We start from the raw sequence: 26,073 nt of genomic DNA, 5'->3' as shown, positions 1-26,073 counted from the left end.
GGATCTTGTCTGGGCAGGGGCCAAACATGTGGTCCTCCCATCACAGAGAAATGACTCTGTTCTAGACCAGCGGTTATCACACTCTGACTTGTCTTTTAGACATTTTAGTCAAGAAACTTTAAAAAAAATAAAAGTATATATTTGATGTCCAATATTCTGGCACTCTGGCCACAAATGCCTTGCAGTTCCAATCCATCTTAGGGCTTCTGAATCTCACCCGCACTCTGCTGGCCCCTTCACCCTTTTCCCTACTGCCCCAGTCTCCCTGCTGATGGTTCTTGGTCTCTTCACATCGTTCCTTGACCTCTTCAACTATCCCCTAGTTTTTCTTGCCCCTTGCATCTCTCTCCTGTGGTTGAAGTCTGTGTCCAAGGCCATCCCAAATTGTTGGCCAAGTCTATCCTAGCTCAGGCCAGGATAAACTATAGAGAAGAAGTCTCAGGTTGGTGCCAATGGCTTTAGCACAAGTTCATAGTAAACAATGGGTAAAAATCTAGCTTAGTTTTAGGATAAGGGCCAAAGGAGAAGAGACAGTTTTCACTGGATTTGATTTTCTCAGGGAAATACTAAATGGCAAGGAAAGACACTGATAGTGAGGGGCTGAGATTGGTTGAGGAAAGACAGTAGGTAGAGGAAATTAGAAAAAGTAAGAATAATGTTTTGCCATTTGATTTCTTTCAGTTAAAAAGAAAAAAAACCTTAAAGGAAATATAATGAAAAGAATCATTTCTGGATAGTACAAACATGAATGCTTAATATGTCATTCTCTGTACTAACTTTTTGGTGTATTTAAAATTTAGCAACAAAAACTTCATAGTTAATTTTGATGTACACTCTCAGTTAATGGCCATTACTTTAAGAGAACCTGGGCTTTAATAACGTAAGTTTTTTTTTAAATGTTTTTAATTTTTTATTATTTATCTATCTATCTATCTATCTATCTATCTATTTATTTATTTTGTGGTACGTGGGCCTCTCACTGTTGTGGCCTCTCCCGTTGCGGAGCACAGGCTCCGGACGTGCAGGCTCACCGGCCATGGCTCACGGGCCCAGCGCTCCGCAGCATGTGGGATCTTCCCGGACCGGGGCACGAACCCGTGTCCCCCGCATCGGCAGGCGGACTCTCAACTACTGCGCCACCAGGGAAGCCCTAACCTAAGTTTTAAATGCTGCCTTTGAAAAGTTTCAGTGTACAGTTTTCAGACTTAATAAGAATAGAACTTTTTAACATAATTCACTCTTTAAAAACAATGAGCAAGAAAGAGCATGCAGCAATCAGATTGGAGTGGAGTGGGGACCAGCCAAGGGTGCCAATACGGATGGACAAGAGCCACGGAGCAGGGCCCCAGGGGTGCTTGGTCGGCCCCTGGTCCAGGCCCACATCTTGCTCCCTTGGCTTCTTAGAGCAGCCCCTGAATTAGCCTCCCTGCCTCCAGCTTTGCCTCGCTCCGCGCTATCCTCTAAAAATGGTTGGAGGGATCTTTCCAAAGCATAACTGTGAACGACCCCTGCGTGTTCCCATGCTCCTCAGGGGAACCTCACCCCTCCAGTCTCATTCCTCGTTCCATGCCTCCAGCTAGATGGGTGTTCTTCATGGTTCCCCCAACCCCCCACCCCCATTATCTGTGGAAATTCTCTACCTTCCTCTACGCTTAGTTCTAATGGAACCCCCTCCACGGGGCTTTCTTTAATTCCCCCACACTCAGAATTAATCATCCTTTTCACTGTGTGGTCTTTGCACTGCTCTGTTAAATTTCTACTGCAGAGCCCCCTAGCTGGGGACAATCCACCGGGAATCTTGTATTTTCCCCAAATGTGGCCAAAAATAACAGAAAGAATGAGTGTTCCCCCAAAACAGAGACTCTTGTGTATTCAACTTTCCACGCCCAACATCTACTAAAGGGTCTAGAACACATGGCTTCTCAATGGAACCATTACTGGACTGAATTAAGTAATCATTTCTGCGCTTTTAAAGTTCAAATCTACACGGAAATCTTAAAACTTTTACTAAAACAATTTTGTTTTAAACGAAAATTAAAATCCACACATTTTGGGGTGATCTGGCTCACAAACAAGCACTTTGAGAAGCAATGCATTTAGCAGAAGCATAAAGCTGACCTTTGAAACGCATCCTAAGAGATTTTCAAGAGCGTGACTTCTGTAGCTAGGATGACTCATCCACAACCGTGACATGAGAATAACCACTCTCTCGAGCCTGTTTTCTTCAGAAGGCTATGGCAGAACAGGCTACGGAATTTAGAAAATGTGGGCTCTAAGTGGGACCCCCAAGCTGTCCCATAAAGGCCGGAGGCACGGCTGAGAGGTGGGCATTTCCTTTTCCTTCTGCCTAAAGCAGTGTGGGGTTTCAAACCTTATTCAACAGAACCAGCCAAAGAGGCCACTGCTAAGGATGAGAGAGTGTGAGCTTTAAATAAAACAGCTTTTACTCTTTTATATATGGAAAATTTCGAGTAAGATTTCAATCTGAAATGTGAGTTTTGCTGCTTAAAAAAGGCTGGAAAACCACTAGCCTCAAGAATTCTCCTGCACCCTTCCTGGGAAAGTGAAGAGAGGCTCACAGGCAAGAGGGTGCCCTCGGAAACCACACCTGGCCCTGGCCCTGGCCCCGGCCCCAGGTGTGAGCAAACCACTTTTTCAAACCCCGAGGGAGAACAGGGAAATGAAACTTGGCTTCAGTCTTCACAGGAGGGCCACAGGCCTCTGTCCACCCCAGGGAACAGAAATCCTTTGACTTCAGAGCATGCGGAGAAACGGCGAGAAGCCCGGCTGGCAAGGCACGGCAAGGACAGGTCCGGAGATGGCCAGTCAACGGCTATCTCCTCCAGGAAGTCTTGCTGCATCGTCTCAGACAAAGCACGGCACCTGTTGTGAGTCTGGATACTTCCTGCCACCCCTACCCCTGCTCAGAAGCTGTCCTTGCTGTCTACTGAGATGACTTCAACTTCTGTAGTGAGTTTATCTCATTAGCCAGTGTTGGGAGGCCAAGAAGTCAGAGGCTATCAGCCTGACCCCACAAGGAACTCGGCGAGGATGCTCATCCCTGCCTCCCGAGGACGTTAGACTCCAGAGCTGAACAAGAAAGTGCAGACAGAGAGAGGAGTTCTATCCTCCTACCACGCCAAGGGGCCTGAGCCCGTTTCCTGGTAATGGCTGGCAGGAAGGTTAAGGAGGGCATCTTTAACATAAAACGCCTGTGGGAGGTGAAGGCAGCAGGATATCTGCAGGCAGGTGGCAGCCAGCCTTATTCTCCTCAACTGTCCTAACTCCCTCCGAGTGGGGACACAGCAGCTCTGCAGCCAGGAACACATCACCCCGAGATACTGATGACCGTCAATCCCAAATTACGCCCACATCTTGACCGATGGCTCAAAATTTAAAAATCATCTTACTTCTAAAATGTAGTGGCTGAGGGACTGTGGGAAGCAAGGCCTGCACGCCCAGGTCCAAAGGGGCGTGAGGGGTGGTGACACGTTATCTACAGTGTGTACTGATGAGAAGCCTACGGCTTGAAATCCACTTCAGCCTCCGCTACAGGAAACCCTGTCTGGAAGAGCAGTAGTTTAGGATTCAGAAAGTTCAGATCCTGACTTCGCCACTTCCTATGCTGGATGGCTTTTGGTGAGTTAATTAAACCTTTGGATCCCTGGTTTCCTGAATATTACTCCTGAAAATCTGAGAATGGAACTCACTTTGTAGTGAGCTTACATGAGAGAACACACAAGAGGCCCTGCACTGCACTAACTCCTGTCTTTCATCCCCAAACTCAGCAGCACATTGTCCATACAGCTCGTCTCTGGGATTGCCTACACATTTAACTGTGGCTCTTTCTGCGGACACTTATCCTACAGTGCCCTATATTTCACATTCCCATTTCCACGGCCAGCTCTGTGAATAGAGGATTGGTTGTTAACTGCCCACTGTGATAAGCGCCATGCCTGGAACACTCGACTGGTATTAGCTGATGGGAAGAACAAAGGCCTCCATTTTTCCAAGAGTAATGAGGTAGGGAGGAAGGAAAGGAACTGTAAGAAGATGGAGGTGGTTCTTGGAGATGAAATGCTGAGCCAGTTGCTACCCCACTGCCTCTGTCTCTGCCTCTTCTTCGTGCCCGCCCCAGAGGAGAGTGGTCCAGGGCTGGCTGAAAGTGGGGGGAAGTCTTTTTGTAAGAACAAACACAAAAACGACTGTGTGTTGGTATGTATGTGTATGTATAAGATAATGGCAAAACTGTTTCCATTGAGGAAAATTTGTCAAGTCACCAAGAGAGAAAAAGAGTGCTTCTGGAATCCCATGGGGATCCCCTCTGACCGGGAGAGCTTTACCCACCATTTACAGGGCTTTCGGTCCAGGGCCATGTGCCCCGGTGAGCATACAGGAACCACACAATGCAGAAATAGAACAATTCATAACATCACAGATGGAAACACAAAATTGATGTCTGTAAACTTCTTTGTACATCATTAATCCGTTAGAGAAACTAGAAACAGAGTGAGAACTTGAGCAAACACTGGGGTAGTTACATCCACATAGAAAGGACTGCACCTTTGGTTAAAAAGCAGGAGCTACGAAGTTATTTTAGTCTTCCAACTGCTCAGCCAGTGCAACTAAAAGCCAGCCACCATCAGCCACATGTGTGAGCGAGCGAGCCAGCATGCTGCCCACTGCAGAGGGCACCCCAAATGCGCCTTCCTGGTCGCTAGACCTATTTCACAGTCAGCGTCGTTTGCATAAAAAATGTTGGAGGCCTTTGGGAAGGGTCCCAGTGTTCACCACTTGGGGCTGTGAAATCACAATTTGTCCTTTAGTTTAGAACAAAAACACAAATTTACTTAATGTATGGGGGGAAAAATCAGAACAGAACCAAAAACAGGCTTGTGGGAAAGACAACAATATGGACTACAGATTCATTTTTATTATAGAGTAGAGCTCCTCCACGCAAACTATAATCCCTTTGCATTTCTCAGATAGGGCATTATGGAGGGAAAAAGTCATGCATGTTCTACTGCAAGTTTTGGAACGAGAGAAAATAGGGAGAACTTGCATTTTTAAGTCGTCCATGCCTCTGTTTTTGCTATGAAATATATTTTAAAAGACTGGAACATGAGGCACATGTACAAAAAAAATAATAAACTCAAGTATAAACGGAATTGCAAACATGGATTTGATCAAGAGCTTTCCCATCTCTAAGACCTATCATTTTTTTAAGCCCTCACCTCCAATTTCTTTTTTAATTAACAAAGCCACACACTTAAAAAACATTAAGCAATGTGGAAGAAATCTGGCAGAAAATACTCTCTGTTGGAAGAACTCATGAAAAATTACATGAAGAAGATGTATTTTTCATAAGTACTGAAAATACATCAAAAGCACAAATTAAAATAATTTCTAAATTTTTTTCAAAGTAATTTCATGATGGCCACTTGGAAATGATTCATTTATAATTTCTACACCAACTTTGCATCTCTTTGACTTTTTTTCCCTCTCCTAGCTCAGGGCTGCTTGGTGGTTATTTGAAGCGTAAAAAAAAAAATCATGTTTCTGTGCTGAAAAGTTATCAAGACCAGCTCTCTGCTGCATTTGCATTGTTATTAGGGACACACACACACAAACACACACACACACACACTCTCTCTCTCTCTCTCTCTCTCTCTCTCTCTCTCTCTCTCTCTGAGCTTAATGTGAGGCTAGTACAGAAACAGAGAGATTAGACACAAAGAAATGTAAACAGCTCTCACATGCGAGGAAACTAGGTTACCAGAATCCCAGCACCAGGCATTCACCAGTCACCATGGAAAACAGGAAGTGAGATGCATAGCAACCACAAGCCAAAAAGCAGGAAAGCGCATACCTTTAGCTTGGAATGAAAATCACGAGATTTCCTTCTGGCAAGAACCTGAATGTGACTAGACACCTGCAGGGTAGGGGAAGGGAGGAAAACAAAGGAAAAGCCTGTAACCATGGAGATGAAAAGCCCCCTACAACTGGGCAAGCCAGACGTACCTTAATGGCGGCTTGAATTTCTCGAACTTTCTTTCTTGCTAAGACCTGTATATGACTAGACACCTACATTGTTCGGGTTTATGAGGGGAAACAAAACAAAACAAAACAAAACAAAAAAAGGAAATCAAATATAAAATCGCTACTCCTTGGGAGGGTTTCGGGGTGGGGGGGTGGGGAAGGTTATTTGCATCTCAACAAAGCTCTGCAGTTAGGAATACACAGTCCCAGCCAGACACCAAGCCCCCAGCGCTGCTCTAAGCTTTTCAGACTGGGTCATCACTGCAGTGACTGGAGTCAGGATGAAAGTTGAAACTAATCTTAGTTTTCTCACCCAGGAGAAATCATGGGCACGGGATGAGAGGGGGAGAGTGGGGTTGTTTTCTTTATAAAATTAAAAAGGTGGGAGTAGAGGTAAATGAAAATATTTATAGCTTCTCAGTATCAGGAGGGAAAATCCCTTTTTCTCAATTTAGAAGAGACTATCCATAAATTAGCACATTCCGCAGAATCAAAAAGCTGAAGCTGTAGGTTGTATTCTGATCTCATTAAGTGCTCTGGATTCTGTAGCAAATGTTAAAATAATACTGACATGTAAATTAGATCTCAAAGAGAAATGGAAAGACCCAGTTAGCAGAGCTTTTTTTTTTCCCCCTTATAAATATCTTTAATCCTTCCACTCTTTTGGGTATTGACTGGGCGCCAAGTGGATTTGCATATTATTACAGAGCGAAAAGTGTGAATACAGCCAGCCAGCCATCCTGTTAAAAATCTGGGTTGAAAAACCACACGGATTTGCTGAACAACAAATTCACATTGGAGAGGTATCACCAACTGCCGCCTAAAAACATCCCCGGGATGCCGGGGTGTGGAAAGCAAGCCAAGCCCGGCTTCTGAAACACAATGATTCCACGGGGTAAACAAATTTGCATCTCTTTCAGCGGGACTTGGTTAAATTTAGAAGTGCCCCCCCAGTGAAGGGGTTGGGCACATGACCAGAGCTCACAGACCGGCAGACAGCCCAGGTCCAGCACCTTCAGTATGCTGGGAATTAAGATGTGTCTGTTTCAGAAATTTAGAACCTCTCATTTAGAAGTTCAGCAACTGTGAGGCCATTACTTGATTTCAAACACTCTAGCCACCCTAAAAACAGGATTTATGATAACAAATGAACCTCTTATCTCTAACTTTTTCTTCGAGTTTCAATTTGCTTCTGCCTTTTTTTTTTTTTTTAAGTACGGAGAAGCAGGAACTCTCCCCCATCCTCTGCACCTCTCCATCCTGCTCCTGCTTTCACTTGTTTTCACCAGAATTTTGTTCTGATGTGATTCTCTGACTTGCTGAGGGCCACAGTGGGGGGAATATCCACCGAACAGACAATGCCCTGCCTCTGAGCACGGGCAGGAGGCCACCTGCCTCTGTGCTGACTCAGCAGTGGGCTCCCGGCTGGGGCACAGGAGCGTTCCTGGGGAAAGCTCTCCCCGTCATAAACACTCAGGAAAACAACTCATCACTGAGCAGAGGACTGGAATCTGCTGCTCAGGTTTAACGAGACCACAGTTGAGCTCGCCTTTTGGTTTGATTATAGTTTTTAAAATTCATGCCATTTCAGTCAGCATAGGTCAACATTAAAATATACATATATATTTTTTTCTGTTAACAACTCACCCATGAGGTTGGTTTGATGGTTTTCCCCCCTTCCATTTCTTTCTTTTTCTGTTTTTTGTTAAACACTAATTTCTCATCCGTTCCAGTTCTGAACTGGGTCAGAGATTTGGGCTGCTTTACATCAGAAGGAACGAAGAGCGCCAGAACGCTGACAGAGGGCAGAGGAAAATTCCTGACCCTGCTCTGCACAAAGGTATTGTAACTTCATTTCAGTCACAGCAGCTACTGACAAAAAGCCATAGCTTAAGGAGCAACAGTTCCCTGGACGCACATCATTCAGCCTTATAATCCAGCCAATACTCATGGCTGCTGGTGTTACTTTTTCACTGAAATGATGACTAATATGTAATTGTTCCAGGATTTTACAATGCGCAAAATCTCAAAATTTCATGACTTGCAAAGTATACCTGCACCTGCGGCTTTTGCAATGTTTGCAGATGCACAGTTTCGGAAAGAAATTTAAGTTTTACAATACAGTACAGGAACAGTTCATACACTGTCCTTAGCGCTGAAACTTTCCCATATGTGTATAGAAGGAACTCCAGAGACCACATAATAAAAGGTCACTGAAATGATGAACAGTGAAAACTGAGCCAATTTCAAACACCTACAACACTGACGTCCTTACAGGGAACTCCAATCGGGGGCTCCTAGGAGCCAAAGCACAGACAGCCACTGCAGCCAAAATGCCTCCTTGGGCCATTCGCTAACATGCACAATTTCCAGGTCGGTTGTTTTACCTGCTTTCTGGTCCTCGTCTTCCCTGTCCTGAGTTTGATGTATCTGGCTATCAATTCATTCCTACCTGAAAGAAAGAAGAATTTACAATAAAGTAGGTTACTTTGGGGTGGGACAGGGGAGGGGGGGAGCCTCTGAAAAGCTAAGAATAGAATTCAGAATCAGGAGTTTTTGTTGCAACTGTAAGTTTATTAATGCTAGAAAAATAAAAAGGACAATCGTTTGCAAACAATATTTCCTAGGAGAAATTAGGACGAAGGGAATTTAATTATGAACTACAGTCAGCAATGGAGGAGAGAAATGTGCCTTTTTAAAATGTGCCTTTGTGTTTGCAGGCTTGTCCCTAAACGGATGGTCACTTGTATAAAAAACAAATAAAAGGATTAGTGTGGGAGTATACAGACCTGGTTCTGTTCCAGTCTTATTTTTCTTATTCCTTCTCACCCAGGTTTCTACTCAGAGTTAACTCCAGTTAGAGTCATAAGAGCCACGAGAGGATGAACTGCTCTGGCCACGGAAACACAACGAAAAGAAGCTACAGTATGAAGACAGACACCCCCCTAAATGCAGTCACTGTGCCAGTAACAAACTATACACAAAACTGTCAGCGCCAAAAAAAAAAAAGACTCAACCTTTTCCAAGCTTTATTACCTCTGGGGGAAAGAAAACGCCTTAAAGTATAAACAAATACCTCTGGTCCCTACTCCAAGAGACTGAGAAATCTCAAAGAGACGACCTGAACTATAATATAATGGGAAACTACACCCCCAAAGCCAAGTGGGGAAATGTATTACTAATACTATATGAAATATAAATGCACTCATACGGGACACGTGGGTCCAAACTGCCACTATAATCATCACGGTATTATCTAGTGGTCTAATTTGTGTTTGCTGTCTTACTCCCCACACATACTGCATAGCTGAAGACAGCAAGAGATTTTGTCTTGTTCCCCAAGGTCTCCCCAGCACGCAGCACACTGCTGGGCACACAGAAAGAAGAAATGAGGAACTAACACAGCCTCTGGTGACAGAGAGTACCACAAGCCCCAGACCTCCCCAGCAGAATAAAGAACTGGCGGCCCTGGTGACAGTGTCTTTATGGGAATCTTGCCTGAGAATTCTAAAACCTCTCCCATCGCTGCCTAGAACATTCCTGTAATTATGGCTCTGTTCTCCACCTGCCCGTGTTAGGACCGTGCAGGATATGGTCGTCACTGGAAGGCAAGGGAATCGTGGAATCTTGGGACTGGGAAGTACTTCTGAGTCATCCTTTCCTACCCCTAAAAGTCTAAGTCCTTATGTAAACCAGCACTTCTAGAATTAAGGAAGTAGCCCATGCTATCTTAAAATATACTGAAGAATTAAAAGACCCTCCTTATTTGAGGCTTCCTGTAACTTTCATCCCCAGATTCTTTTTGTTCCCCGTAATAAGAACAAGGCTAGTTCTTAATGCACATGCCTTTCAGATATTACTGACAGCTTTCAGGTCCTCCTGCAGTTGTATCCAGGCTAAACCTTTCCTGTTCCTTTGTTATCTGTGATAAGCTTTGGAACACTCCCATATCCATCCTGTGACCATCCTTTGTCTAGTTTCCTTTCATAGCCTGGAGCCCAGAACTGTAGTCACCTCCCTGGTCCTAAATACTCCACCTCTGTTAATGCAGCCTAACACTGCACTAGATTTGGGGGGGAATCACAATAAACCGTCAACTGATGTCAATTTGAACTCTTAGGCCTTTTTCATATAGCCTAATTCTCAGATATATCCCTACCCCTGTTCCCAGTCTTTTCATGCGTAGTTGGGATTTTCAGATCCAAATACAAAATGCTGTGTGTATTTCTATTGTACTTCATCTTATTAGATTAAGCCTGTCATTCCAGTCTTTGAATCTCAGATCCTGATTCTGTGACTGAACTTACCCTTTAACCATAGGAAAAGGACCTCTAAATTCAGTTTTGAGGACTGCTTCTCAAAGCATTCTCTTTCAACTTTTGAGAACTACCAATATCCCCTGTAGTGTCATCGGGTCTACTTCTCCATCTCTCAGATGGTTGTACAGATTTTGCAATTTGTTTCAAAGGCTGGCTGACAGCAGAGCCCAGCTAGGAGTGCCTAATTACCAGAAGCCAGACCTAAATGACAATGTCTGCAGCGGAGCCAAGCATCCTCCAGCTCAGGGCCTCACTGTGCACCCTGTTCGGAGCTGAGTGGCCAGGACGAAATAAATCTAGGGCTCTGAATTACATGCAATTTCATCTGAACCTTGTCCAGATGGGAAAAACGTCTCCTGCCCTCCCCATTTGCTTATTTTCTAGGAAAGCAGACAGAATAGCTTGATACAAGTGGCATACAACCTATATCACCAGTTTTTAATTTCTTATGGCATTTGGTTGAATGAATGAGATCAGTACCTAGGACAGCCACGTTTGACTGTGCACCCTGTGGTTTATGCAGTGGCATAAACAATGTCAACTCATAATTTGATTAAAATGCTTCTAAAGACCACTACTTCTACAAGAAGACCTCATTGAGCATCTACTATGTGCTGAGCGCTATGCTACATACATCATTTCATGGAAAGCTGGTCATGACTCTCACGTCCCTGGTTCTTTACATGAGCAAGATTACCTTTCTTTTAAAAGCCTGTGTTCTTTCTTTCATACCATGTTTCAAGCCACGAAGAGTAATTAACTTGAAGCTGCTATGTGTTCCTTCTTGCCCTGCCATAAGGAATATTGCTGATTCAAATTATAAATTCAAATTCCACTAACACTAAGCATCTACCGTGAACTCAGAGCAGACTGTTAATCACTTCATTGTTTGTGAATTTTTTTAATGACGATAAGGGTGGTTTTGTGCACAGAAAACATTAGTCAGGTTTACCTGGCTTTAGAAATGTTTATTTCATTTGTTTAGTTATTTTTTTAAAAACCTTAAATGCCCTAGCTCATCTTTTAAGTTCAGTTCAACTTACAGATCTTATAATTTTTATAATCACTTTCAAAGGGCCATCGGATTCATGTTTGGTCCATTTTACAAACCTAGTTAAACTCCTTCAAACATTTAAACTATGTTATTTATAATCTATAATTTATTTAATTCTTTTAAATATTAGAATTGTTTGATTTAACTTACAAAATCTCCCCTTAAACAACTCTTAGAAACCTAATAAATTCTCTTAAGTGCCCCAATATTGCTTAGAAATCTAGTTAAGACTTCAACCCTCCCTAAAATCAAGTCTAAGTCTGTTACTTTATTGCATACTTTAAATTGGAAATACAGGCTAACCTGTTATGTGCGCCAAATTATTTTAAATATGCATACTGAAGTACTCACATGCACAAATCCTTTAAATAAAAAGTATTAACACTACGGCTCTGATTATATTAAAAACTTCTACATTCAACTCTAAATCTTCCCAGAATTATAATATGCTCACCCTTTAAGGAAACAAGTATGTCATTCCAAATGATTTTGGAACATCTTTTTGGGTGCTTGGGGTTGTACTTATTTTACTAGGTTCTGAATGAATTCTTATTAGCCACCCTGATAGGACTTTCTGAGCCCTATTTATATTTCTATAGCATGGCCCTCCAAACAGGTTGGATTCATACAGTTCAAAGCCTTGGATTTGAATCATGGTACTAAGGTACAGAATTCTCCAATCAAGGACAGGGAACTCAGGGACACCAAACATCACTGATGTAACTGGCAGTGGGGCTCTGGTGCATACAACACAGTTCTGTTTCACAGCCATGAAGAATGCTGGTTATTAGAAATGTTAACCCTCATTTCTCTAACTCTTGCTTCCAAAAAAAAATACACATGTACACATATAGTGGTGCTTGATCCAGTAAACCTTACATTACAAAAGTTACTTTCAACTAAGTTAACTTTAAAGTTAATCATGACATTCCTAAACTATTCCTACAGTATGTGAGTACCATCTCTCCCTGTGCCTTACATGATGCCTGTCTGGTGTATCAGGGATATAAAGACAGCCTAGCCCGCTGCCCACAAGGAGTTCACTGTCCAAAACAAGGGCTAAGATAGAGGAAATCAGCTCTACGTGTCAGACAGCAGCTGAAAGAGGTCCTAGTAACATATGTGGGTAATCAGCCACAAATAATTCCAGAAATCTAGAAAGCCTTCCCCAAAGTACTGAAATATAAGCTAGCCTTTGAAGATAGATTACATTTTCTCCAACATTATAAAAAATTTCCAGCATACAAAGTGAACGCTATATACACGATATACCCACCACCCAGATCCTACCTTCACTTTTTCTTTATTTGCTTTATCACATGTCACTCCATCTATCCACTCTTCTACCCGTCCACCGAGCCATCTTATTTTGTTGTTGTTGCATTTCAAAATAAGTGGCAGGCATGATAACATCCCTGCATCCTTCAGTGTGCATATCATTAACTACAGTGATAAGACTGATTTTGATAGGCAGAATGGAGGGGGTATGCTGAAGACCCTTTTAGACAGAGGAAGCAGCATTTTAAAATATATATACAGAGGAAACTGGGGCTCCTAAAAACCAGGCATGCTGACTCTCAAGCTCCCTTGACCACTGCACACTTTCTCTTTCTGAGCCCAGGAATCTCCAGGTTCTATATTCACAGCATCCATGAATCATCTCCTTCATTCTTCTCTATAAATACCTGTAATAGCTTATAGAGCTGAGTGGCAATGTCACACTTCACCACTAAGTGTCATTATACTACAGCTTCTCTGCAGCAGAGAATGTCCTTTAGAAATGCACACCCTATCACTTCTTTAAATCTGAGATGCAGCAGCTGCAGTTGCCTTTGCTTTTCCCACAGGCAAGAGGCAGCAGCAAAGGCAAACAGCCTGACCTGTCGCTTTTATACTGTGATCCTAAGTGCTACGATCCAGTTTTTATTTTCTTTTTCCTTTCTCCTAAGTGACATAACACAGTTGAAAGTGAGCCCATCATTGGCTTTTCCAGCCTCCCAGATTGCTGTGAAATTTCCGCTAAAGGGGCAATAGAGAGAGAGAGAGATTCCAACAGAAAGGGAGTTTGCGCTGTGCTTGCCTTACCCAGAGAGAAGACTGGTTAACGTTGTTGTGGGCTTGTGTGTAATGGGATGTGGCCTCAGGGTCATGTTTGAGGCACAGCAAATGCAGGGTCTGTGGCTACAAATTGTAGCCCAGAGACACTCGGCTTTAACAGTGTAAGAGCCACTTTGTAATTGAATGGAGTCAGGGAGCCACAAAGGAAGAAGTAACGAATGGAACCTCTTCCCTGGCTGCAGCCGGTCTGAAGGCTAACACATACTCTGGCCTGGGGAAGGGGCTTTAGTGTACTCTAAGGAAACCTCTGTTAGCCCTCTCTTTGCTGGGACGGACATGGGAGGATTCCCCCACAGGTTTTTCCCATGTTAAAAGAACGAGAATCAGATGGAAAACTCAAGCTTCTTCTGACTGCTAGACCAAAGCTGTATGAAACAGGCACTGATGCTATGGTTGTAGCCATATGGTCTTCCACACCCCCTCACAAGCCTTAACTTGGCCCAAGGGCACTATTAGGCTGTTCCTTGTTAAGACCCTGAGCTGCCTGAGCTCTGTACCTGAACACACAATTGCTTTCATGGCCTGCATCTCCTTGCCCAGTGCTGCACGTCTGGATTCTGCCCACCTCTCAAATGCCTTGTCCTTCATGAGCTTTCCAGCTGGGAGAGGTCAGGTCCCCTCTCCCTAAACATCCACAGCCCTTGACCTTGGCCTCTTTACTGCTGGCTCGTATATTTTCTGCCTTGTATTTGATCGTTTCAGCACACGTCATGGCTGCAAACAGAGCATAAAGAACAACAAGAACAACAACCAATGAGGGAACTCCCTGGTGGTCCAGTGGTTAGGACTCTGGGTTTTCACTGCCAAGGGCCCGGGGTTCAGTCCCTGGTCGGGGAACTAAGATCCCACAAGCCACACCTAGAGGCCAAAAACAAAAAAAAGAGCCAATAACATTCATCTTTTCTCTGCCTCCCCTTCCCAATCAGCTCAATGTTTATGGAATGAATTGTCATCAGGAGCAGAAAAGAGGCTCCTATGTCCCTACAATCCAGTTTGACACTGAATCATCAGCATAAACTGGAAAAAGATGACCCAGTGAGAAGAAGCAAAGAAAGATGTCTTCTACGAGGTGACAACACCACAAGGCATGATTCTGTCCTCCAACACCAGCAGCAATGCCCAATGAGAGAGCGCTTTACAACGGACTTTTCTTGGGTAAGATTCTACGAGATGGTGTTAAAATACTCTCTAGCTCTGGACCTCTCTGTATGACCTGAGGTTCATGTAAAGGAAAAAGTATCTTAGAATATGAAAGCCAACAAACAAAAAGCACAGGTGTAGGGTACACTGCAGGAACCAATTGTCAGCTGCTAGGGAGAGGTCTACAGAACGGGGATGTTGGATGAACCTGTCCTGCTGAAGACCTGGGGCGTCTGTATCTATGGATACTGCCAGAGGAGGCAGTAGAGACCATTCACTGACCTGTGAGGAGTTAATAATTAGCCATTTCTCACACACTGCTTCATCACCCCAGCAACACTGGGAAAGAAAGGAGGTCTACCAAAGCTGGCCAGTCACCCACCGTACCTACAGGGCACAAGCAACACGCTAGGATTCTGGGGGTAAAGAGATGCCATCTCTGCCTTCAGGGAGCTTACATCTGTGAAGGACTCTCACCCGTGAGAACGGACTCAAGTCACCCTACCCCTCTCCACGCCTCTCAATCATGGCACGCATCAGAGCTGACAAGTTCCATTTATCTCAATGACTGCATGATGAACACCTGCCTCCCCCACTAAAGACAGGAATTTCCAGAGGAGCAGAGACCTTGTGTTTTCGCTCATCGGTGTGCCCCCGGTGCCAAGAATACAGCAGGTCCTCAGAAAGTATACACTGATGGAACGAATAACTGAATGAGAGGGATGGAGAACCAGACTGGGGGAGGGGTACAAGGCTTAGATTAGGGGTAAAGGAAGGCGCACGAAAGAGCATTTGAAATGGTCACAGAGTGTTGTTGCCAATGAGGAAGTTTGGACACCAGTGTCTCAGTTAATCCCCAATATAAATCATTGACCAAAAATCAGCACCAACCAACATGGAAAATCACCAGAATGGGCCAGGCAGCCCATTCTGCATTGCCAGGGGCTGGTACTGCATGTTCCCCATCTAAAGTCTTACAAAATGAACTGGTGGCCTTCAGGAGGTAAACACTGGCAAGTCTCTAAAACAAATATCCTGTCTACACTCACCCAGAGGCTTACAAGGAACAGCTTTAGAAGGAAGAATATACAGACAAAGGCTGTGTTAACCCTGGTTGGTCAGAACTTATTCCTTGAATCCCTTCAAAACGCCTGGCAATAACCCCAGTCCCACCTTCTCCGAGTTCCCATCAGTCAACGGCAGCTGATAACATTATCAAGTGATGGCTCCATAAAACACTTCATCTTAGCTAACAAACCACACATTTGCATAAGACTACAAGGGTCGAAGAGAGAGACGAGCAAGTAAAAATGTCTAATGTTATGGATTGAATACAAACAATCCCTCCATGTTGAATTCTTTTTGTTGTGTTTATTTCCAGAAGGAAAATAAATATAAATGAAGAAAATTTTTCTAATGGCTCATTCTTTACGAAGCAATAAAGAGATGCTACACAATCACCTTTTTTAAAAAAAAATTATTTACTTAATTTATTTTATTTTTGGCTGGGTTGGGTCTTTGTTGCTGCGTGCAGGCTTTCTCTAGTTGTGGTGAGCGGGGGCTACTCTTCGTTGCAGTGCGTGGGCTTCTCATTGCGGTGGCTTCTCTTGTTGCAGATCACAGGCTCTAGGTGCACAGACTTCAGTAGTTGTGGCTCGTGGGTTCTAGAGCGGAGGCTCAGTAGTTGTAGCGCACGGGCTTAGTTGCTCCGCAGGCATGTGGGATCTTCCCAGAGCAGGGCTCGAACCCGTGTCCCCTGCAGTGGCAGGCAGATTCTTAACCACTGCACCACCAGGGAAGCCCTACAATCACCTTTTTAATCCTCTACCTAGCCTTAATTATGTTATGCCTCTAGTTGTTCTTTCTAATCCATCCTATATACAGCTACTTGAAACACACCTCTGGTTCAACCACTCTACTGCTTCAAGACCTTCTGCCTATAGTCTAAAGGTCAAACTCCTTTAGTATAGTATTCAGTATGGTCCCACCGTCTGGCCCTAACTTTTTTTTCATGACACACCACCATCACCTTAATCCATTTTACTGCCATCAAAATGCACACCTAGCTTCAGTTCCCTGAACCATCCTGCCATTCTAAGGTTTTGCTCACAAGTACAATACACCTTAAGACCACCAATCAAAAGCCTTCCAGGTCCAGCTCAGATACTCTTTCCTTCACAAAACCTCCATGAAAGGCCTGAAATATGCACTAGGCTTGGAGTGTGTGAAGAGGCGTGAGGCAGGGAGCCAGGTACCTGGAGCTCACCTCACAGACCAGTGGCTGGGAAAGACCACAATACTACAGAGCAAACTGAAACCAAAGACACTGTGAGTTAAAAACAAGCTGTCTGGGACTTCCCTGGTGGCGCAGTGATTAAGAATTTGCCTGCCAATGCAGGGGACACGGGTTCAATCCCTGGTCTGGGAAGATCCCACATGCCGCGGAGCAACTAAGCCCGTGAGCCACAACTACTGAGCCCACGTGCCAGAACTACTGAAGCCTGCGCACCTAGAGCCTGTGCTCCACAACAAAGAGAAGCCACCGCAATGAGAAGCCCGCGCACTGCAACGAAGAATGGCCCCCGCTCGCCGCAGCTAGAGAAAGCCCGCGCGCAGCAACAAAGACCCAACACAGCCAAAAGTAAATACATAAATAAATTTATATATTAAAAAAAAAGAAAACTGCCTTGTATATACAAGTGGGGTGAAGGGAGATGGCTTGACTCTGACTGGGAAGTAGCACAGATTCCCCATGCTGCCCTGGGCCCAAAGTACTTTACTTCATGGGTCAGGGCACTGCCCACATTCTGGCTCTAGTAAGAGTTCCTTGTGTAAAAGACCATAAGCTTCTGAAAGGTAGGTTCTATATCTTCAGCATTTTTGTGTCCCACACACTCAAGGTGTGTACAGGATGCTAACAGACTCTAACCTTGTTGACCCCAGTGGCAACCTAAGTAGACTCCCTACCCAGAGGCTCTCAGGAGAGTGCTCAGTCCTGACAGTTCCTGCCACTCATCTTGTGGGCATTCACCTTCTCTTTCACGCCCACATCTGATTACGTTGCTTTCCTACATTAACAGGTCCCCATCCATTATAAGAAAGACACACACTCCTTAGCTTGTTACCTAAGGCTAACAGCCCATTCCTGTACTGCTATAGTAGCTTCATAGAGTTCCCCTAGCCATCACTATGCTTTTCCACACCTCTATGCCTTTGTGTAACCATCTGTCCTTAAATGTTCTTCTTCTTCTCCTTTGCCAGCAAAACTCCTATTTATCCCTGTAAGCACCAACTGAAGCATTTCCTCCTTGACATCTGGGAGCTTTCCAAACTGAGTTAGTCGTTTCTCCTTCGTTTGCTCATGTACTGAGCAGATAGCCCGGCTGCTGCTACACTGCCATTACTTACCTACAGGACTATCCAGTCCCCTCTTAGAATAGTGACTGCTCTATGGACAGAACCCATCTGGTTCTGACTCCAGATCTAGCGCCTATTAAGTAGGTGCTCAGTAAATGTTTTCAATTAAAGGAAAAAAAAAAAAAAAAGAATGAATGAGCTCTCCTCTTCCATATGAAGAAAATCAGAAAAAAAAAAGATCTAAAAAAAGAGTACCTAAATTGGATAACAGCATTGTCAATACCATCTGAAATCTGTAGGCCCTTTTACAGTTACAACTATTTTAGTGAGAGGCGGCACAATTCTCCAGACTCTCGTCCTGCGCTCTTAGCTTGGCTCAAGTGTGACCAACACATGCTCTTTTCCTCCTCACCCCTCTCTCCCCCTGATGACCTCCACATGCCACAGTAATATGGACCTGGTCCAAAAAAAAGGTAATCCAACATTAACCCAGGAGAGTCCTGTTAATGAAAAACTTTGGTAAGAACACTCTGTTTATTTATTAATTATTTGGCCTTAGAGAAGTGTGAAATCCACACATCTGAAGTGCTAAAAACTGCTGGTCCTTAATGGAGATTCTTTAATAGTGGCACTGCTGCAAACTTTTTTTTTTTTGGATTCAGATGTATCATTGCCTAGATCTTCTCTGGGAAATTTGAACATGTACTTATTAGCTGTGTGAACATGGGAAACTTGCTTCACTTCTCTGGACATCTTTTTCATCACTTGAACTGACATACATGGTTTCTGTCCAGGATACCATACCACATGGCATCTAGTATAAACCTACAATGTTTCTACTTTTAACGCTATAGAAATGGAACATCTTTTCCATGCTACACTGAAAATGTCCTCAAAATCTTTGCATTCATTACCCTAAATCATCCAAATGATATGGCCATAAAACCTGTTTCTAAGTAAAAGGAGCCCTTTATTGTGATATCTGAATATTAAGAGGGCATCATGCAAATTACGTAGTTGCTACAATAATCTTTTAATTTAGAATAGATTCTTCCTTGAATAAAATAGCAAGAACTAGGTTTTTGCTAAGGGCTAAATGAGGCCAAAATTATAATTTGTGGCAGATTGTAAAATTACCTCTATGAATAGACTGCAGGCATTGCATTAAATGTCCCAACCATGTCATCAATGGTCATCATGCAGAAGTAAGAAAGGCCCTGTCTCAACCTAAAATGCAAGAAGTCCAACGTTCTAGAAGTGGAAGAGGAGGCCACTTTGGTTTTGTATATTCTCATGGTAGTGGTGGAAATTTTGGAGCAGGACTAGGACGGAACTTTAGAGAGGATCTGATGGATATGGAAGTGGTCCTGGATTCAGGGGTAGCTATCATGGCTATGGAGGAGGACCTAGAGGTGGCAATTTTCTAGGTAGCCCTGGTTATGGAGGCTATCAGCCAGAATCATGGTGGAATAAGACATAATGTTATTCCTTTAAAAAAAAATTTTGTGGGTGTGTAGAGTTAAGAAGCTGTTGCATGTTTGTGATTTAATAAAAATTATTCTAAAGGAAAAAAGAAAATAAACAGCATGTCTCCCACTGGATTTCCAGAATTTAGTTGTCAGTGTAAAAACAAAACTATCATTAGAAGAATTAAGCATCAACTTCTGAAGTTATATAGCAGTAGCTATACAAAGGTGAGTTATGCAAGCATTAAAATCCAAATGACACTCACATAGGATTACTTGCTGCTTAGAAAACACAGTATTCGATAAAAAGAATTCTAAATGTCTAGGCACTTAGTAATTCTTTTAAAAATAATATGGAAACCATAACATAAAGAACAACATTTTAAAAAATGCACTCAAACCCAAGAGACTGAAACTTGGGGGGTTAAGCTAAATGAAATAATATTGGATGACAGGTAGGGACGAAGTGAGATAAAAGAAAGCTAGACAATACCTACTGTGTGAATACCTACTGTGTCAGCACTATTCAAAGCACTGTGCTTATACATGAATACATTTAACCTTCATTCCCACCTTATTCCCATTTTATAAATGCTGAACCTGAGCTTCAAAGAAGAAACTTGCCCAAGTTCCCAAACCAGTTAAGTGGTAGAATTAGGATTTGAACCCAGCTTTGTCTTCCAAGCTCATTATGCTTAACATCAGACCAACTGCTCTGAAAATAGCCTCTATAATAAGTTAACTTCTCACAAGATCATTACTAAGTGCTTAACCAAAACAAAATCTTAAAGGGGCCCAACCCAACCACAAAGTGGATGGAACTGTAATATACCATTTTAAAAGTCCATTCACCACCTATAATACAAGATAAAACCTCACCTCTTCATGCCTTCAAGGCCATCATAATCTGGCCACAATGCAGTCCCCGTCCCCTGTTCAGTAATATCTGCTAAGTATCTTCTATGTAAAAGGCATTGCACTAGGCACTGGAGGAGATACACACTGGAATAATAACATGTTCTCTGGCCCCAAGGAGTTTAGATTTTAGGAGAATTGAGGCAAGAAGCCACACGTCTGTAATAAAAGGCAGAATATTTAGGAGGAGAGGAAACATACTGAAGAACAGTTTGAGAAAAGTCCAGAAATGTTTCCTCCTGTGGTTGCCACGTTCTCTGTCATTTACCCAACTGCACTGGACGCATTAGACTGCTCTCAAAATCAGGAGTATCCAAAGGCAACAATATCATCAACGAGAAAGCAGTGGCCTATGAAATGGGCTTTCATTTTAGCTAGTGATCAAGCAAAACAAAGAGATTATTAGCTCTTTTGGTTGAGTTTTAGATTCAGGAGAGTTAACCCATTTTTATTCCCCTTTTAAATTTCTAATTACTCAGGTAATATGCAATATATTCTCTGTAAAAAACGTAACTGTTACACATACAAGCCCACTTTTTGCCCTTTCTCCTGCCTCGCTCTACAGAGCTATTGTGTCCGTTGGGTGCAATTCCCTTTGTGTAGATGACCTGCCCTCGCCCCTCGGTCCTGTCCAAATCTGCTGAACACTTACTTCTGAGTTGTCAAGACCCGGTTCCAAAGGCACTCCCCCAGCTCCCTGACAGTCTGTTCTGCCTCTTCAGCTCGGCAACCTCCATGCAAACTAGCATAGTGCTTGCCATGCACTCTTCCTGTGCAAGTTTTTGCTCCTTTTTTTTTTATTTTTTTGACAAATTGGGAGCTTCTTTAAAGCAAGGCCCACGTCCTGTTTCCCACAGTATCCCCCGGCCTCTAACTCCTGGCATTGTACTCAGAGCTTGCTACTTAATGATAGCACTGCTGCTGATTTTAGCCACTTCTTGGAAGAAAAAAATATTTGAAGAGGTGACATCATGGCACACAGGAGGTGGTGACAATGTTTTCTTTGAAGAAGCAGGAAGACAGGGAGGGAAAAGGAACAGGAAGGACAGAAAAAGCACTGTGCTGGCAGGACTGGGATATAAAGAAGAACACAAGAGTTCGAGGAACTCACAGCCCAGCTGAACGCTTGTGAGCTGCTGAGATACCCATGCACCCCAAGACACCTCTCCTCCTCACAAGCTCCAAGAAACGGACAAGGCACACGTGATCATAACTGAGATACAGGGGGCAAAAAAGGACACCGAGTGACTGCTCCATTCCCTAGTGGACAGGACCCGGAAAACTTAGAGCCTTTCCCTCTTCAAAATTAGCTTGCTAAAGCCACTCTGTTTTTAATTCTTGTGATCTTTAAGATTTATCATCCTGCCTCAATTCACCACCCTCACAGAGGAGAACACTCAGTATTTAGCTGAGAAAAACAAATGTTCTAAGAAACGGCTAGAATAAGTTAGAAAAAACTGGATCAAATGGAAACAAACCAGCTCACTCCAGGCTGTATCCTGGGTAGCCATGATATTTTTTAAAGACAGGGAATACAGACAGTCGACGTGGCTTCATCTGCAAGTTCGTTCACCACACACAAGTTTGATTTTGTAAGAAAAGGCAGAGCCCAAACTACTCTTGACTCCAGCCCTGAAGGCTGCTTTGCAAAGATATCTCAGAGTGAAATTATTCAGCAAACCCTTGGTGGATAGAAGGTTCCACAAGTCAACAACCGCTTAAGCAGTTTAAACCAACAAGCAAGATGCCCTCTATTTAAATGCTACGAGCGAATCTATTTTAAGCCTTTAAAAATCCTTTGGGCAGGTGTTTAAGCTGTGTACAGACTGAGCCTGGGGAGGCTCTGGACGAGGGGGAGGGCGGGCTCCACTCTTCATGCAGGCAACATTTTGTTCAGACAATCTTCCTGCAGCAGGTCATGTGACAAAGGCCAAATAAACAGCATCTGGGGATTTTCAATTACAGACCTTCGCCCAGCATGCCTGCACTGTAATCTCTACCAGATGAGGCTCAGGCCTCCCTATTTTCAATAATTCACACACTGTGTACACATAACATGACAATAAGGGCATTCATGGTGCAGCCTGATTCGCAGATCAAAGCTAGCAAAGGGCCAGCTGTAAGCATGCTCTGCTGCTGGATGATTCGTGCTTTTCACAGGCTTGGAGAGACGCTCTGCAGGACCTGGCAAGCCGGCCTCTTTCCTGTGCGGTATGCTGAGCAAACTCTGAGCATGAACCAGGCACAGCCTCCTGGGATGTCCAGAGAGGCGACTCATTCCATGTGCATCTGCAAGTAGTGGGCAGCTTCAAACTCCAGCCTACTCAACAAGCTGCCTCTTGGGAAAAGCTTGCCTTGGGCCGGTGCAAGAGCCATGCAAAACCTCGCCCACTCCCAGGAGCAGGTGGTTCTTGAAAACGAGCCTGTTCTAAAAAGACGGTAAGGTTCTCGTACTTAATAAACCCTCAGCCAGGTGCTCCGAGTTTACAAACCCAAGGGCTGTGGAGTCTCCATTCAGCCATCACACACACAAGCGACTCAGACGCAAACTACACGGAGGTATCTATTTAACGCATGTTACAGAGCTTTGAGTCTGGGAAATAAAAGAGGACACTCTATTGTTGCTACCAAAATCCCCACACGTTAACTCAATTAACTTGTGTGTGTGTGGACTAACGCGTTTAGCCACTGTGGGCATGTGCACGCATGCGTGCCTGAGCACTTGAAAAGCATTCGGAATGCTCAAGTCCACAACATTCCACGTGCCTACTGCCCTGCAGGGAGAGTTGCAACTGGAGGAAATAAGGACACCGCTTCCTCATATAAAGATTTCATACCCGTCAATCAGGGTAGGACCCCAGAGAAAGCCGTAATGGTGACTTCCTCAGCAGCAAACACAGGCTGCTCACAGCTGTGAGCTGGGCGTCCTTACCCCCTTTTCTCTCTCATTCAGGATGGTTTCCTCTTAATCACAATAATCCCAAAAGTGCTAAAACATATCAATCGTTGGGTAAGCCCTGCCTACAAAGGGCCAGCCGGCTGGCTTTTATGGCCTTGTTCAACAGCAGCTGATACTTCATTCAGTGACAAATCCAATTTAGCAGTTACAAGAGGTTTAGCATCCCTGAAAAAATACTGGGGTTGATCTGGCGCTCTGAAGTCAGCAAATGCTCCACTGCCATATTGTTGCAGAGATTATTCTGCTGTCATGTCTGGGTGTCTACAACCAACTGTCTCGCACCTTCTCTACCCTTGCCCCCCACGAGCTGACGGTGATGGTGGTGGCAACAATTTAATCCCCGGATAAAAATACAGGCAACAATCATACTTGGAAACTGACTAAATAATGTGATTTTACCACTGCCCTCCTCTCTCTCTCTCTCTCTCTCTCTCTCTCTCTCTCTCTCTCACTCACACACACACACACACACACACACACACACACACACACGAGTAACTGGCTCCACTTTTCAAAAGGAGGGTTTCTACAATACCTTGAAGGAAAAGCTATGGGGAGAAATTAATTTCACTCCAACCTTTGGATTCTGGGTCAGCTCTGAAGAGTAAAAGGAGACAAACAACATGTAAAGATTTTACCCTTGGACTGAAATTCGTATTATTAAAAAACTCTTGCAGGACTAATGTGAAGACCTGGGAATTAAATTCTTTACATTCATTTTTAACATCAAAATGTTAAAACAAAGAAAGGCATTGAGCCATGGTGGAAGGAAGCAAATAAACTGACAGAAAGAAAAATTAACTTTTGAATTTTTAATACACACAATATATACATATATATGCATATATATACTTTATAGATTATTATATAAATTGAAGTTAGAAGAATCTCCAAAGAAAATAACTCAGATAATTTAGCTACAAAAGGGATACACAACCAACAAAATGCCATTTTTAAGCAACAGCACAAGGTAATTTACAAAGTAGAATAAAAGGGAAATGATCTAATAGGAACATGGGCTGATTATTCCTTTAATATTAGACTTCGTAGTCAACAGTTGGTTTTTTATCCCAGCTCCAGTTTTAACGATACCAAAAAAAGTGACCACAGAGACATCTGGTCTAAAAAAAAAAAAAGTTTTCAGTGCCATAAATGAGATGTGCAATTGTGACTGGCAAGATATCAACAATGGAATATTCCATAGAGTTTTTATTTCATGTGGTTTTAAAACTTTATTCTTTTCTCTGGATTTTTTAAAGCATACACTGGAAATTAAAACAAAAAGCAAACATCCAAAGCCTGCAGACTAGAGAAGACATTTAGCTTCTGTGAATAACAATCCATTAGATTAATATTTTGTCAATGTCACTTATCACAACAAAAGCAACGGGATTTTATAATTTACTCTAAGTCTGGTTTGATTAAAATTCAAAAAACCACGGCAAAGCTATATTGAATTTCGTTTGCTGCATTGTAATTACTTACTTTGTAGCTGACTATAAACAGTGTTTTATTACAGCCACAAAAATGCATTTAAAAACTAACAGTAATTCAGAGACACTAGAAGGACCAAGGGAACAAGTCCCATCACTTCTACTCTGAACAGCAAGTTAGTCTCTACGTTAACGCGACATCAGAAAATGGGGACCCATGATCTTTCTCCATCCTAGGGGACCTGTGGGTCTGCCTAAGTTGCCTTCTCTTAGAGCAGGGCTCGGACCCCCTGAGAGCACAGATTTGGCAGAGCCAGATCTATGCACCTCCTTCCTAAGACAGAGAAAGACTCTCACTTGGCTCCAACTCAGCAATGAGATAATAGAGGCTGCCAGGCATGATGGATGATTTAAAGGCTTAAAACTACTATTTGCATCCTCCAGATAAACAATTAGATGGAAAAAAATTTTTTTTTCTAGAGGCAGCTTCCAATACTGTTAATATACCTGGCAGGGGAGAGTTAGTTTAGTGAAATGAAGACTTACTTTAAAAACATTTGTCTGAGCCATTTTCTGAAAGTGCCTTTCTGGAGTGGAAAGAAGCAAACCATCCATTTTGGATAAAAAACCAAGTTTAGAAGTTCAAAAGTTAGAGACGTATAACTCCCTTAAAGTTAGTATCAAGGTTTTCAATGCATTTGATTACTTAATTTTTCCATTCCCTTATTTTAAATCCATAATTCTTAAAGGCGGAATAATAAAAAATTCACTTATTGGACAAGGCAGGCAGGCATAAACATGATTTAAGCATGAAAGAGAGGAAACAGCCTTCACACGCACTTGCCAGAGAAAAATTGGTGGTTCTGAAACAACATACAGGCAATTTTCTGGAGCTCATGAGGATCCAGGGGGCAATGCCTGAGAAATGACAGAGACATGTTTGAAAAGTCAACCTGCATTTCTCTAGAATGAATTTACAGGACGGGGCAGGAGTACCTCTGGAAGTTCACCAAGCCTCCATTAATAAATGAGGCAGCAGTGCAGTTTCCATGGAAACAGAGACTCCAACTCTCCAGCAAGCTTAGTGCATAAACGTCAAAGGTTTCTCCTCAAATCTCAACTTCCCGTTTCCAGGTGCTGACAAAACCAAACATACTTTTAAGCCTGGAAAAACAGTGCAGGGGTTTTGAAAAGGGATTCTCATAACACTGGCTTGGTCAAAGTGGTGTGGCAGCTTCACAGACAGAACTCTGCAGCTCCATCTTGCTATAAC

At 43.2% G+C, this 26,073-nt stretch overlaps 1 protein-coding gene across 1 annotated transcript in view; it reads right to left on the bottom strand.

The window, feature by feature from the left end:
* The window catches only part of TEAD1 (TEA domain transcription factor 1), a gene marked incomplete at its 5' end in the record, with an annotated part of 260,557 nt that overhangs the window by 66,010 nt on the left and 168,474 nt on the right, over window positions 1-26,073 (bottom strand). Inside the window, 3 exons of the mRNA XM_082660096.1 lie at window positions 5,870-5,932; window positions 6,022-6,084; window positions 8,427-8,491. Coding sequence (XP_082516222.1) covers window positions 5,870-5,932; window positions 6,022-6,084; window positions 8,427-8,491 — 191 coding nt within the window. The remainder of the gene's footprint in view (window positions 1-5,869; window positions 5,933-6,021; window positions 6,085-8,426; window positions 8,492-26,073) is intronic.

The sequence above is a fragment of the Grampus griseus genome (genome assembly GCF_964374135.1).
Source record: "Grampus griseus genome assembly, chromosome: 8".
Lineage (NCBI taxonomy): Eukaryota > Metazoa > Chordata > Mammalia > Artiodactyla > Delphinidae > Grampus > Grampus griseus.
Note: the sequence above shows the minus strand (reverse complement) of the source record. Positions and strands in the feature narration are given on the sequence as shown.